The 14,059-nt window shown below is 47.5% G+C and overlaps 1 protein-coding gene across 1 annotated transcript in view; it reads right to left on the reverse strand.

Annotated features, from left to right (window-relative positions):
• itpr3 (inositol 1,4,5-trisphosphate receptor, type 3) overlaps positions 1-14,059 on the reverse strand; it is a 459,677-nt gene that overhangs the window by 398,130 nt on the left and 47,488 nt on the right. The window contains exon 4 of the mRNA XM_049754123.2: positions 3,190-3,276. Within this exon, the coding sequence (XP_049610080.1) occupies positions 3,190-3,276 (87 nt within the window). The remainder of the gene's footprint in view (positions 1-3,189; positions 3,277-14,059) is intronic.

Genomic DNA, 14,059 nt, shown 5'->3' on the forward strand with positions numbered 1-14,059 from the left:
CCGCCTGAATCCCAGTGCGGCTTCCGGCGTGAGCGAGGCACTGTTGACATGATTTTTGTTGCTAGACAGGTACAGAGAGAAATGCAGAGAACACTGCAAAGACCTGTACCTAGCTTTCATTGATCTGTCCAAGGCCTTTGACACAGTCAACCGGGAACTGTTTTGGGAAGTGCCACCCAAGTTCAGAAACCTCCTGCGTCAGTTCCACGACGGTATGCAAGCCTGTGTGAGCCAACGATCCACATTCTTCAGTGTGAATGTGGGGGTTAAGCAACGGTGTGTTCTAGCACTAACCATCTTCAACATTTTTCTCTCTACCCTCCTCTCTCATAAACTCCTTGACCCCTCCGATGGGGTACAGATATAGTACAGATTGGATGGCAACCTATTCAATATTCTGCGCCTCCAAGCCTTCACCAAAACCACCACCCAACACATCCTGGAGCTACAGTATGCAGATGACTGTGCTCTCCTCGCTCACTCACCACAGTCCCTACAGCGTGCGCTAAATGTGGTTGCCTCCTTGTACAGCACCATTGGTCTTCACATTAATATCATGAAAACACAGATAGTTGTGCAAGAGTCCACCCCCAAACCTGCACACCCACCTTCACCCTCGATGGTCATCCCCTTGCCATCGTCCCATACTTCACCTACCTAGGCAGTATTTATTCCCCCTCCTGCAACATCGACGACGACATTCAGGTCCGCATCGGCCTGGCCTCCGCTGCCTCAGCTCCAGGGTCTTCCGCCAAAGCAGCTGTGTATAAGGCAGTATGTCTGTCTACACTGCTATATGGCTCGGAAACCTGGACACCCTACCAGAGGCACATACTTCCACATCTGCTGCCTGCAAAGGATCCTGGGTGTGTCTTGGGAAGACAGGTTGTTGAGATATTCGACCGGACCCACACACTCAGCATTGCCCTGCTCCTTGTGCAGAAACATCTACGTTGGGTAGGTCATGTGATCCGTATGCCTACCCACCGCCTCCCTAGGCAGATCCTCTATGGCCAGCTTTTGGGTGGTCAGAGATCTGCAGGGTGCCAGAAAAAGCGCTACAAGGAACACCTCAAAACCCTCCTGAAGAAGTGTGACATTACACCTACAGCACTCGAGTCCCTGGCTGCTGTTCGCCACACCTGGAGTTCCACCTGCCACCAGGGTATTACTCACCTTCAGGAGCAGGCCACAGAGAGGAGCACAGAGGCATCAGCGTGCTGCAGGGCCAACGCCCTCCAGTACCATATACCCCTGTCCCTCATGTGGCAAGAGCTGCGGATCACGCATCGGCCTGCACAGCCACATGGCTATGCACCGCCGCAAAACACCCCAATAACTGTCCATACTTTTAATCTGGAGCAACGTCATCATCGAAATCTATGGACTGCCCTAGTAGTAGTTAGTTAGTTAGTTAGTTAGTTAGTTAGTTAGTTAGTTAGTTAGTTAGTTAGTTAGTTAGTTAGTTCCTCCCATTTCTATTGAAACATTGGGCGACGAGTTCTCCCCATTTGCTCCGGTTTGCACTGGCCCCTTCTGGCTCCATGCCAGCTGACTCCCATCGCTCTGTTTGTCTCCACGTCTTCTTTGGCCCTCTCTTACTCTTTCCCCCTTCTAGCATCCAGTCCATTGCCACACTCGCCGGTCTCACACTTGGCAGTCGGAGTGCGTGCCCAGCCATTCTCTGTGCTCTTCTCATCACCTCTTTGTTGGTGATGTCGTCTCTCCATGAGATCCTCAAGATGTATCTGAGGCATGGTCTGTGGAAGACATCCAGCTTGTTGGTGATGTTTGATGTCTTCATCCACAACTCGCAGGCATAGGTGACAGTAGGGATGACATGACAGACATCCAGCTTGTTGGTGATACTTGATGTCTTTATCCACAGCTCGCAAGCATACTAGGTGACAGTCGGGATGACATGACAGAGGCGCAGCTTTGTGGACATACTGATGGATTTTAACGACCAGATATTCCTGAGGCGTTAGACCACTCCTGCGGCTTTGCCGATTCTGGTCTGCACTTCCTTCTCTACGTGTCACTTCTAAACAATTCCACCAGCCGTAGAAGATGCGACGCTTCGTCTTCTACGTCAGTGGTCCCCAACCTTTTTTGCGCCACGGACCGGTTACGTGTCAGAAATATTTTCGCGGACTGGCAATTGTATAAATAAATAATATATTTATATAAATAAATAATACATTTATAATAAATATATAAATACGATGAAATAAAATGATACGACTGGCATAAAAACAAGTATAAACGACATGAAAATAAAACTCACCATTACGTTGAATTAGTGGGAGCACTGAGCTTGTTTCTCAGAAACGAGCCGGTCCATCTAGGCGTAATCGGAGACAATGACACCCGAAGTGATTAAGGTTTGTCTTTTAATGTAGGATGCTTGGTCTCCATGAGCCGAAGCAGTTTTGAAGGCTTCATTGCCTCGTTCGCTAGCCTGTCGCCACATATTATGCAGAGTGGGCTAAGCGCGTCAGAGTCACCTGTGGCGATAAATCCATATTTTAAGTAGGACTCCAGAAATGTTCTTTTAAATGCAGCTTTCCTTTTCTTAGAAGTTGTAGCCTCTTCTTCTTTCGACTCCTCATTGGACTTTTTTCCCTTTCCGAAGAAGCTTTCCAAACATCTGTGTTTCTTGCTCATTTTTGCTTGCTTCGCGGGTTTGAATGAGGTGACATGTCACGTGACCGAGACGACCGTCTTGACCTGAATTAATTGATCGTCGATAATTTTTTATATTTTTTCTGTGCGGCCCAGGGGTTGGGGACCACTGTGCTACGTCGCTAACGACAACACAGTTATCAACACAGGCCCAAGAGCGGCCTCATGTGGTTTAGTGTGAGGATAAAATGTGAAAGTATGTAATAATGTGTTATTTTCTGGAATCGCTCCAGATTATAAAGTGCACACACTGTCCGGAAAATACGATATCCCCCCCCCTCCCCCCCCCACACACACACACATGAATCTTTTGACAAATCATCCCACTGAGCAAACACCACACCCAGTGTGTACACGTGGGTGCATTGAAACAAAGTCAATATTAAAAGAAGCATGTGTGTTAGTACATAACTACATGACTACACATAACAAGGAAGGGGTTAGTCTGTGCAAAAGTTTGTTACCCACCACAAGACAGTTTTATGAAAGTTGCGTAAAAAGTACCTGTATGACGGTTCCATATTTCACCACGTCTCCATGAATCTTTTTGTTTTCCGTTTCGTTCTGCTTCTGCTCCAAGTTTGATGCATGCTACACCACACACAAACACACACATACGTCAATGTGTGACACACATTCACCCATTTAATCACAGATATTTTACTGGATTTTGACTGATTTTGCAAGGCCTACAGAATAGTGTTATAAATAGCTATCTAAACATAGGAAGAGAGAAATATTAGAAGATTCTCTTCTTTCACCAGAAAAAAGTTAGTTTCTATGTTTTTCCGTTCTTTAGCAATTAGCATTACAAAATAGTTTAATTCTAAATTAAAATTTCTGAGTAGAAAATCCACGAAAATTAATTTTTTTAGTAAAATAATGCATTTAATGTATAATTTCAATTTTGAGACACCCCAAACTAATAACTAATGCTTTCCTTCAACAAAACTACATAAACACTATAAAAAGGACATTTGACAGCAGAATATTACCTGAAAATAAACTATCAAACTGAACTACAATAACCCCTCGTTTATCGAGGATAATTGGTTCCAAAACCACCCCGCAATAAGTGAAATCCGCAAAGTAGGGTCACTCTCTCATCTGTAAATGTTTGTGCTGTCAAGTGACATGGGAATACAGATGGTGCATAATTGAATATTGGATTTGGCCCGGTCAAATTTGTAAGCCTAAAACAGGTGGTAATTCCAAAATTTCACAAGGAGATAGTGCTAAAGCTTGACATAGGGGTAACCTGATGGGACACTAATGAATCAAAAAAATTAAATTGGTAGCAATCAGAAGGACGTGACATGTTTCGAATAACACATAGTAACACGCAACTTTGGATGGATTTATTTCATTTTGCTTTGCCACAACATGCTTTGAAACTTCTTGAGTATTTTAATCTGCTAACTAGGAGAACCCATTATCATGGTGGGTGATGATAATGTGACGTAATAACCACAGTAGAATTAAGATACAATTTATTTCATTTTACTTTGCCATATTATGCTTTGAAATTGCTTGAGTATTTTAATCTGTTAGAACCCATTACTATGGCTTATTAATTAGGTCGTCCTCAGACGAGCTTCCATAGTTGAAGCTATACATTGCTATTAATGACTGTGGGGTGCAGCTCCTCACAGCATCCCCAATCCAACCCTTAAATGCTGAGTGTCAAACAGGGAGGCATCGGGCTCCATTTCAAAGTCAAAGTCAAAGTCAGCTTTATTGTCAATTTCTCCACATGCCAAAGACACACAAAGAAACCGAAATTTCGTTCCCCCCTATCCCATGGTGACAAGACATGGCCCACAACAGACAAACAAGTAAACAAGTATAACAACAGCGTGCTGAAGAAATAATGAATAAATAACACAATAAATAAATAAATAAATAAATAAATAAATAAATAAATAAGAGGAGCAAAAAAAGGAGCAAGTGCGCGTACAGCAGACATTCCAGAAAAAGCGCAACAGTGCCGCACGCTACGCAGAAGGGGGTAGCGAGTTCAGGGTCCTAACAGCCTGGAGAAAGAAGCTGTTGGCGAGTCTGGTGGTGCGGGAGCGCAGGCTCCTGTACCTCTTCCCGGAGGGCAGAAGGTCAAACAAAGAGTGAGCCGGGTGACTCACATCTCTCGCAATCGAGGTTGCCTTGCGGGCGAGATGCGAGGTGTAAATGTCCTTCAGGGAGGGGAGCGAAGCACCAATAATCTTACCAGCCGTATTCACTATGCGCTGCAGGGCCTTCAAGTTCTGTTCAGTGCAGTTACCACCCCAGACAGCAATGCAACTGGTGAGGACGCTCTCAACGGTGCCACGATAGAATGTAGACAGGACTGCCTGAGGAGCACATGCACGCCTGAGCTTCCGCAGGAAGTACAGGCGGCGCTGAGCTTTCTTTGCCAGTGACGAGGTGTTTGCGGACCAGGAGAGGTCCTCACTGATGTGCACCCCCAGGAACTTGGTGCAGCTCACCCTCTCCACCACAGCACCGTCGATGATCAGCGGCAGGTGTTTTGTGTGACCCTTCCGGAAGTCAACAACGATTTCCTTGGTCTTGTTGACGTTCAGCAGGAGGTTGTTGTCCCTGCACCACGTGGTCAGAAGGTCAACTTCCGACCTGTACCGAGTCTCGTCGCCCTTCGTGATGAGACCCACCAGAGTCGTGTCGTCAGCAAACTTCACTATGCGGTTGTCGCTGTAAGTCGCAGTGCAATCATGCGTTAGCAGGGTGAAGAGCAATGGACTGAGCACGCAGCCCTGGGGGGCCCCCGTGCTCAGCCTGATGCTGGCGGAGATTTTGTCGCCAACACGCACCGCCTGAGGCCTCTGACAGAGGAAGTCCAGTATCCAGTTGCAGAGGGAGGTACTGAGGCCCAGCTCGTCGAGTTTGCAGATGAGTCGCTGCGGCACAATGGTGTTGAAGGCAGAGCTGAAGTCCACAATCAGCAACCTCACATATGAGTCCTTTCTCTCCAGGTGGGTGACAGCCGAGTGGAGGGCAGAGCAGATGGCATCCTCAGAGGACCGCTTGGCACGGTACGCGAACTGGAAAGGGTCAATGGTGGGGTGGAGAACGGATTTGATGTGCTCCATGACAAGCCGCTCAAAGCACTTCATGATGATGGGCGTCAGTGCCACGGGGCGGTAGTCATTGAAGCAGGACGGTGCAGGTTTCTTCAGCACAGGAACGATGGTGGCAGCCTTGAAACATGAGGGGACGATGGCCTGCTGCAGGGAAACGTTAAAGATGTCCGTGAAGACACCCGACAGCACCCCAGCGCAGTCCTTCAGCGCTCGACCCGGGATGTTGTCAGGGCCCGCCGCCTTACGGGTGTCAATAGCGGCAAGCACCCTCCTCACACCGTCAGCAGAGAGGCGCAGGGGCTGCTCGTGTGGGGGGGGGAGTGTTCTTCAGCGGGCAAGTGCTGTTCTGGGCGTCGAAGCGAGCAAAGAAGCGGTTCAGATCGTTCAGCAGACGGACGTCGCCCTCACAGCTCCTCGGCGCGGGCTTGTAGTCCGTGATGGTCTGAATGCCCCGCCAAAGGCTACGTGCGTCCTTGCTGTCCTTGAAGTGGGTGGAGACCTTGCACGAGAACACCTTCTTCGCTTCTTTGATGCCTCGGGACAGGTCGGCCCTCGCTGTCCTCAAGCCAGCCTCATTTTATAGTCTTTTGGTATGACTCACCCGGGTATCGAACCCACGACCTCCCAGTCTCAGGGCGGACACTCATACCACAAGGCCACTGAGCTAGTTATTAAGATTAACTGTTAAATTGATTATTTTAAAAACATGTGCAATGTTTAATCAATACCTACCATTTATTCAGCACTAATGTTACACACACATATGAATAAATTGACAAGTTTAGAGAGGAGAGAGGGGCGTAATGTTATTTGATGGAGCATAGGCCTGAGAGAGGGCCTATTGCTTGAACAAACGTCACACTGACCTAAGTTGGAGTTAATTTGCCGGATGGCCCATGCCATAACAAGCATTGGAATTCGGAAACAGGATAATAATAATAATAATAATAATAATACATTTTATTTATAAGGCGCCTTTCAAGGCACTCAAGGTCGCCGTACAGACATAAAATAACATAAAAATTGACCGGAGAGCAGTGGCAGCAAGTTGCACCAGTGTTCACTCACATCTGGTAGACACAATTACAACATGTTATCAAGATAAAAAAAAAAAAAACGTTACCTACTTATACACTATGTACAAAAAAGCTGCGTTAGCTTAGCTCAGGCGGCTAGTTGGCGTGGGCCATGCACGTGTCGCCGCTGAGTAAGTTGAGCCTGGTCTGTACCAGCTCAGGCAGGTCGTAGTTATCCTTCCAGGCCCAGTCACGTTTGGTGGAGTCGTCAGAGTCCATCGGCCAGGAGTCGGCGATGGTCTGCCGGACCTGATGTACGAGACCTCCAGCTCGGGCACGTACTTGCGCAGCTCCCGCACCAGCGCTTCAGGCGAGAAGCTCATGGCATTGATGTTGTACGTGCGCATGCTGAGCGTGTCGGCCGGCGCCTCCAGCACCTCCAGGGTGGTGCGCAAGCAGTTGTCGATGTACATGGGAAGCCGCGTGTCGGGCCGCAGGAAGCACTCAAACTTGCCCGTCATTAGCCAGGCTCGCCGGGTTGCATTGGCAAGGGCTCCTAGCAGGCAGCCAGCTGGTAGTGGAGGTTGTTGCTATTGCTTCCGCCCATGTGGCCTGTGTCTGATTGAACAAACCAAGAAGCATCCCCGAGAAGATGCTGATCCTGCCGGAAGAGGGGTCACGCTCATTTCATTTTGATTTACAATATTTCCCTGTTTTAATCTGTTGGAATAATTTTAAGTGAAGCTTTGGCCTGCCAGACCTGGAGGCCTCGCCTTTACGAGTTTATCTTTCCTTTTATCTAGGTTCTTCCTTTTTAGTGTTAGGGATGTCTTTTGATCCCTGTCAGCCATTTGTATCCTTCCTGTCCTTATGTTGTCTGTGTGTTTTCGTTCCCGTAAGAGGCCTTCACTAACAATGAGCAGGGCTTATTTGCATAGGTTCTTTGTTTGATTCACAGGAACTTCATTCCTTTTCATTTAGATGTAGGTTTGGTTCATAGATTGTAGTTTATCAGATCTGTTTTTCTTTGTTAAGGGTTACATACAGTTAGAAGTAGTTGCATAAACGTTATCCCATATTTACTCAATGTTTGTTGCATACCAGTTACCTCACATTTGCTTAATGTGTGTTGAAGTGTTTAGGACAAGTTACTTATTATGTGTTAATTTACCAAGTAGATAAAGTTAGCAAAGGTCTAGTTGCATTTGTTCCACAGCAAAGCGGCAATCAACGTCCTTCAAGGTACTTGATCACAATCGAGGACGAGTCAGCTAACTGTGAGGGAAGACGGCTGGGGACGGCCTCTGCGGGGGGTCACGAGCCAACAACGAAGTGCTAATTCACACCACACTACATTCTTTTGCTAATCAGCGTTGCTACAGACACAGTCCCCCCTCCCTTAGTGTAGCAACGCCTCTGTAATCAGGGCAACCATAACATTAAAAAGAGGGGCACGTGGAGTAAGGACTCAGAACTGATGGAGGTTGTAACTGAGATTGCTTTCTCTATCGTTCTCCTCGCGAGTAAACCTGTTCTGGTTGTCTTCTCCTCTTCATTCCAGTGAGTGATTTAATGTCTAATCGTATTTAGACCCAACATAATCCTTTTCAATATAATTGTATTTTATAATCTTTCAGCTCAGTGGCCTAGTCTCCGCCCTGAGACTGGAAGGTTCTGGGTTCAAACCCCGGCCCGGTCATACCAAAGACAATAAAAATGGGACCCAATGCCTCTCTGCTTGGCACTCAGCATTAAGGGTTGGAATCGGGGGGTTAGATCACCAAATGATTCCCAAGCGCGGCACCGCTGCTGCTCACTGCTCCCCTCTCCCTCAGGGGATGGATCAAAATCAAATGGGGGTGGTTAAATGCAGAGGACAAATTTCACCACAACCAGATGTGTGTGTGACGATCATTGGGACTTTAACTTCGACTAAAGATTATTTAGATGCATTGTTCCTTCGGATTCAAATGCTATTGTTAATCATTTAATTTCGATTAAAGATTATTTAGATGCGTTGGGCCTTAGAAACAAACTGCAACTATTTAATTTCAATTCACAATACAGTAATCCCTTGTTTATCGTGGATAATTGGTTCCAAATACCACCCGCGATAAGTGAAATCCGCTAAGTACGGTCAACCTCTCATCTGTACATTTTTTTTATCTGTACATTTCTTGTGTCAATAAATGTATATGAAACCATTTAAGTGCATATTTTATTATTAGAACATTAAATAATTGTTTCAAACATGTAAATACATTAATAGTATAAATAACATACAGAAGATTTTGTATAAACATTGAAAATATAAATATTATACGTGTGTGCGTGTAACATGTTAACAAGAAGTACTGGGCAGGCTAACGAGTTAGCGGAAAGATGCTAATTCGCGATCGTGCTAACACGTGAAAACGGACCTCTAAAGGAAATTAAACGAACATGTGATCGTTCATTTTTCTTGTTAGGAGACCCACTTACATCGTCAATGGCCTCAGTGGCCTATAAAAATGGGACCCATTGCCTCCCTGCTTGGCACTCAGGATTACGGGTTGGAATTGGGGGGTTAGATCACCAAATGATTCCCGAGCCCGGCACCGCTGCTGCTCACTGCTCCCCTCGGGGATAGGTTAAATGCAGAGGACAAATGTCGCCACACCCAGATGTGTGTGTGACAATCATTGGGTCTTTACCTGTCACGTCTCGTCCCCAACTGCTCCACTATGTGTCTGTTGTCTTGGTTTCTGTCTGTGTGCTCGCCCCTCCCCTCCTGTGTGCCCATGATCAGTGTGATTGTTCCCACCTGCCTCTCGTTACCTGTCGTGTATAAAAGTCCTGTCTGCCCTTCACTCCCTGTCGGATCATTGGTTTTGGTATTGGTTTTGGTCATTGGTTTTGGTTGCTGCCGTTCGGTGTTGTCGTCCTGTCTTGATGCCGTCATGTCCTGCTGTCTTCTTGTTCCACGTCCCGGTCAGTCAGTCAAGTTATTGTTTAAGTCATGTCAGTTTACCGAGTCTGTATTTTGAGTTGCTTCAATAAACCCTGGTCCAAGCTGCACTTGGTCGTCCTGCTCCATGCTCCACCCTCGACCGTGACATTACCTTTACCTTTACCTTTACCAATGACTCCTGTACCACTGTAAGTGACATATGTACATGAACGTAAAACAGGAAGTGGTATCGCCTGAAAACGGCCTTCAAAATAAATCACCCTACCTCAAATCAAAGCACGGCTGAATAACATAAATAACATGGAGAATTCTTAACACATACTGTAAATATGTTTTTAGAACAATTTTTATTATTAAAAATTATTATAACAAGGTACAAGTGTATATAATGTAAACATGTTTTTAGAACTCTTATTATTATAACAATGTTTCTATAACAAGGTACAACACTGTAAATATGTTTCTAGAACTCTAATTATTATAATAAAAAATATAAAAAGGTACAAGTGTACGCACTGCAATTGTGCGGGCACTCCTTGCCTTCGGCTGGAGCACATTTTGTGCAATAATTCCTCAATTTAGAGGTTTTATATTGGCTTTTAAATTTTATTTTAATTTGGATAAAAAAAATCTGCGATGTAGTGTAACCGCAATAAACAAACCGCAATGTACCAAGGGATTGTGACGTCATGATGGCGCTGCAGATGGCCGCCACGGTGAGTCGCTCTCTGGTACTTTGTCTTATTTTGTGTGTTTTCTGTGTCCTCTGCTGTCCATCCCGGATCACTTTTACCAGAGAAGCACTGTTAAACATCGGACAGTCTTCTCCTGGTATTTTCTCTCCTGTTCTCTTTGATCCAGACGGTTTGACGGAGATTTTAGCCGGAGCGGCGGTGCTATACAAGCTAGCACGTCAAAGGCGACGTGGCAAACGCGCCGGAGCCCTCATAAAGTTGAGGTGGAGAGGGTTCCGTTCTGCCCTACCATCAATTCATCTGGCGAATGTCCACTCCCTGGCGAACAAGCTGGACGAACTGCTGCTTGTCACTTCAAGGAACACGGACTTCAACAGATCCGCCGCGCTATAATTTGTTGAAACATGGCTTGACGGACGCACCCCACACCACGCCGTGGAGCTAGCTGGGTTTCGGCTAATGCGTGCAGATCGCAGCGCGGAGCTCACCGGAAAATCAAAGGGAGGTGGTCTCTGCTTCTATATTAATGAACATTGGTGTACTGATGTCACGGTGTTGAAAGAGTCTTGCAGCCCTCTCCTAGAAACAGTTTTCATAAACTGGCGGCCGTTCTATTCACCATGGGAGTTCTCCTTGATTGTCATGGTGGCTGTTTACATTCCACCACACACACGTGCGAGTGAAGCCACGCAGATGCTGGCTGACCAGGTGACAGACATGGAGAAACTTCTACCAAATTCACTAATCATTGTTCTGGGTGATTTTAAAAGGGTGAACCTCGCACACGAACTCCCCAAATACAGACAGCACATAAGGTGTCCCACCAGAGGGGCACAGACCGCACTCCAGATCCGCGAGGAGGAAGTGCGGCAGACGTTCCGGAGACAAAATGTCACGCCCGTGCCACAGCACGCTCGGCCTGCACTTTGCTCGGCCACACCCCTTTCGTTACCATAATGTCTGTCACCTGCTTCCTATTGTTACCCTGTGTATTTAAGCCCTGCCCGTGTGTTTCTCCCGGTCGGTGTCTACTGTTGTGTCCATTCCTGTTCGTGCCCAGTGTTCCTGTTCGTGTCATCTGGTTTTCCCTCGGTCTGTCTGAAGGCTCACGGTCAGAATTTTAATCTTGTCCAAGGGGACTTCATGTCGGTCAGTCTGTCTGTTTTGCTGGCCGTGAGTCTTCCTCCCGTCTGTGTCGTTCGTTCCCCACCTGCCTCCCTTCCAACTCCTTTTCCCTGCAATAAATCCTGGTTCAAGCTGCATTTGGTCGCCCTGGCTCAACTCATTCCTGACAGAAGACACCGACCATCACAGCGACCAGCGCTTGGACCAACCCTTTGCCGGCTCCCGCAACTGTTCCATGGTCGCCAAGGAGATGAGTTCAAGCGACGCAAGATGCACGGTTGCCCCCCCCCAAAACAGATCCGACGGCGCGGATGTTGCGGCCGCCACTTGTTCCGGCGGCGCGGATCCAGCGGCTGTCACCGTCGGCCTTCAACGGTGCATGACGCACGGCCGCCCCCCGACCCAGTCCCGACGGCGCGGATGCTGCGGCCGCCACCAGTTCCGGCGGCGTGGATCCAGCGGCCGTCACCCAGTCGGCCTTCGGCGGTGTGTGACATGCGGCCACCTCCCCATTTCCTCCCGGCTCTTGTTGGACAGTCTTGGACTTTTTCTTTTTTGGGACGTCGGGAGCCGTCCCTTGTGGGAGGGGTACTGTCACGCCCGTGCCACAGCACGCTCGGCCTGCACTTTGCTCGGCCACACCCCTTTCGTTACCATAATGTCTGTCACCTGCTTCCTATTGTTACCCTGTGTATTTAAGCCCTGCCCGTGTGTTTCTCCCGGTCGGTGTCTACTGTTGTGTCCATTCCTGTTCGTGCCCAGTGTTCCTGTTCGTGTCATCTGGTTTTCCCTCGGTCTGTCTGAAGGCTCACGGTCAGAATTTTAATCTTGTCCAAGGGGACTTCATGTCGGTCAGTCTGTCTGTTTTGCTGGCCGTGAGCCTTCCTCCCGTCTGTGTCGTTCGTTCCCCACCTGCCTCCCTTCCAACTCCTTTTCCCTGCAATAAATCCTGGTTCAAGCTGCATTTGGTCGCCCTGGCTCAACTCATTCCTGACACAAAAGATCAGGAAGGCACCGGGCCCAGATGGCGTGTGACCTTCCTGCTTGAGCGTTTGTGCTGAACAGCTGGCACCCACCTTTGCACGGATCTTCAACCATTCCCTGGAGCTGTGTGAGGTGCCCTCGTGCTTCAAAAGCTCCACCATCGTACCGGTAAACAAGAAGCCCCTCATCACAGGTTTGAATGACACCTGTCGCCCTGACATCTGCGGTCATGAAATCTTTCGAGAGGTTAGTGTTGAACCACCTGAAGGATGTCACGGGGCCCCTGCTTGACCCCCTCTCGTTTGCCTACCGGGCAAACAGGTCGGCGGACGATGCGGTCAACATGGCACTACATCCCGCATCACCTGGACACCCCAGGAACGTACACCAGGATCCTGTTTGTGGACTTCAGCTCGGCGTTCAACACCATCACTCCTGACATCCTCCAACAGAAGCTCATCCAGCTCGCGGTGCCTGCCTCCATCTGTCAGTGGATCACCATCTTCTTGACCAACAGGAGACAGCGTGTGAGGCTGGGGACCATAACATCTGACACCCGGACCACCAATACTGGCGCCCCTCAGGGGTGCGTCGTCTCCCCACGGCCTCCAAACAAGACAAGCACAGACTGCAATGGACAATCAGGACTGCAGAAAAGATAATTGGAATCAACCTCCCATCTATCCAAGACTTGTACCTGTCCAGGACCAGGAAACGTGCAAGTAACGTCTCTACAGATCCTTCTCTCCCAGGTTGCAGTCTGTTCGAACTACTCCCCTCTGATCTGTACGCCAAAACCAGCAGACACAGAGACAGCTTCTTTCCCCAGGTTGTCGCTCTGATGAACTCACACCACTCTTAGAGTCATTGCTGTGCAATAACATCCTGCCCTCCACACCTTTTTTGAATTGTCTACATTATTTGTACTATGTGTCCTCTCTGCATCCATTGCAGCCTGGTCATCCTGGAAGAGGGATCCTCCCATCTGTGGTCTCTTCTCAAGGTTTCCCCTAGTTGGAGTTTTGAGTTTTTCCTTGCCCTCCTGGGAGTTTGAGATCAGGGGATGTTTGAGAATATTTGTCATTTTTCACACATCCTGAGTGTTGTTAGTCACCCAAATGTTGATCAGAGGCTGTGATGTACCAAAGTCAAATTCCTTGTTTGGCACGCTCAAACAAGGCGAATAAAACTTCTTGAATCTTGAATACGTATTTCCCCGTTTTAATCCTTTATATTCTAAATTCTATTTTATAATCCTTTAATTTTGATTAAAGATTATTTAGACGCGTTGGGTCTTAGGAATCAAATGCTACTATTTAATCATTTACCGTATTTGCCGGTGTACAGGTCGACTCGGTGTATAAGTCGACCCCCTAAAATTCGACGGAAATTTACGATTTTATGATATATCCTTTGTATAAGTCGAGCTCAATTGTTGCATTATATTAAACTTCAAAATTCAATATGCGAAATTTATTGACGAAATGTGTTCAAATTCCGGGAGGCCGT

The sequence above is a fragment of the Syngnathus scovelli genome, chromosome 2, assembly GCF_024217435.2.
Source record: "Syngnathus scovelli strain Florida chromosome 2, RoL_Ssco_1.2, whole genome shotgun sequence".
NCBI classification, from domain to species: Eukaryota; Metazoa; Chordata; class Actinopteri; order Syngnathiformes; family Syngnathidae; genus Syngnathus; species Syngnathus scovelli.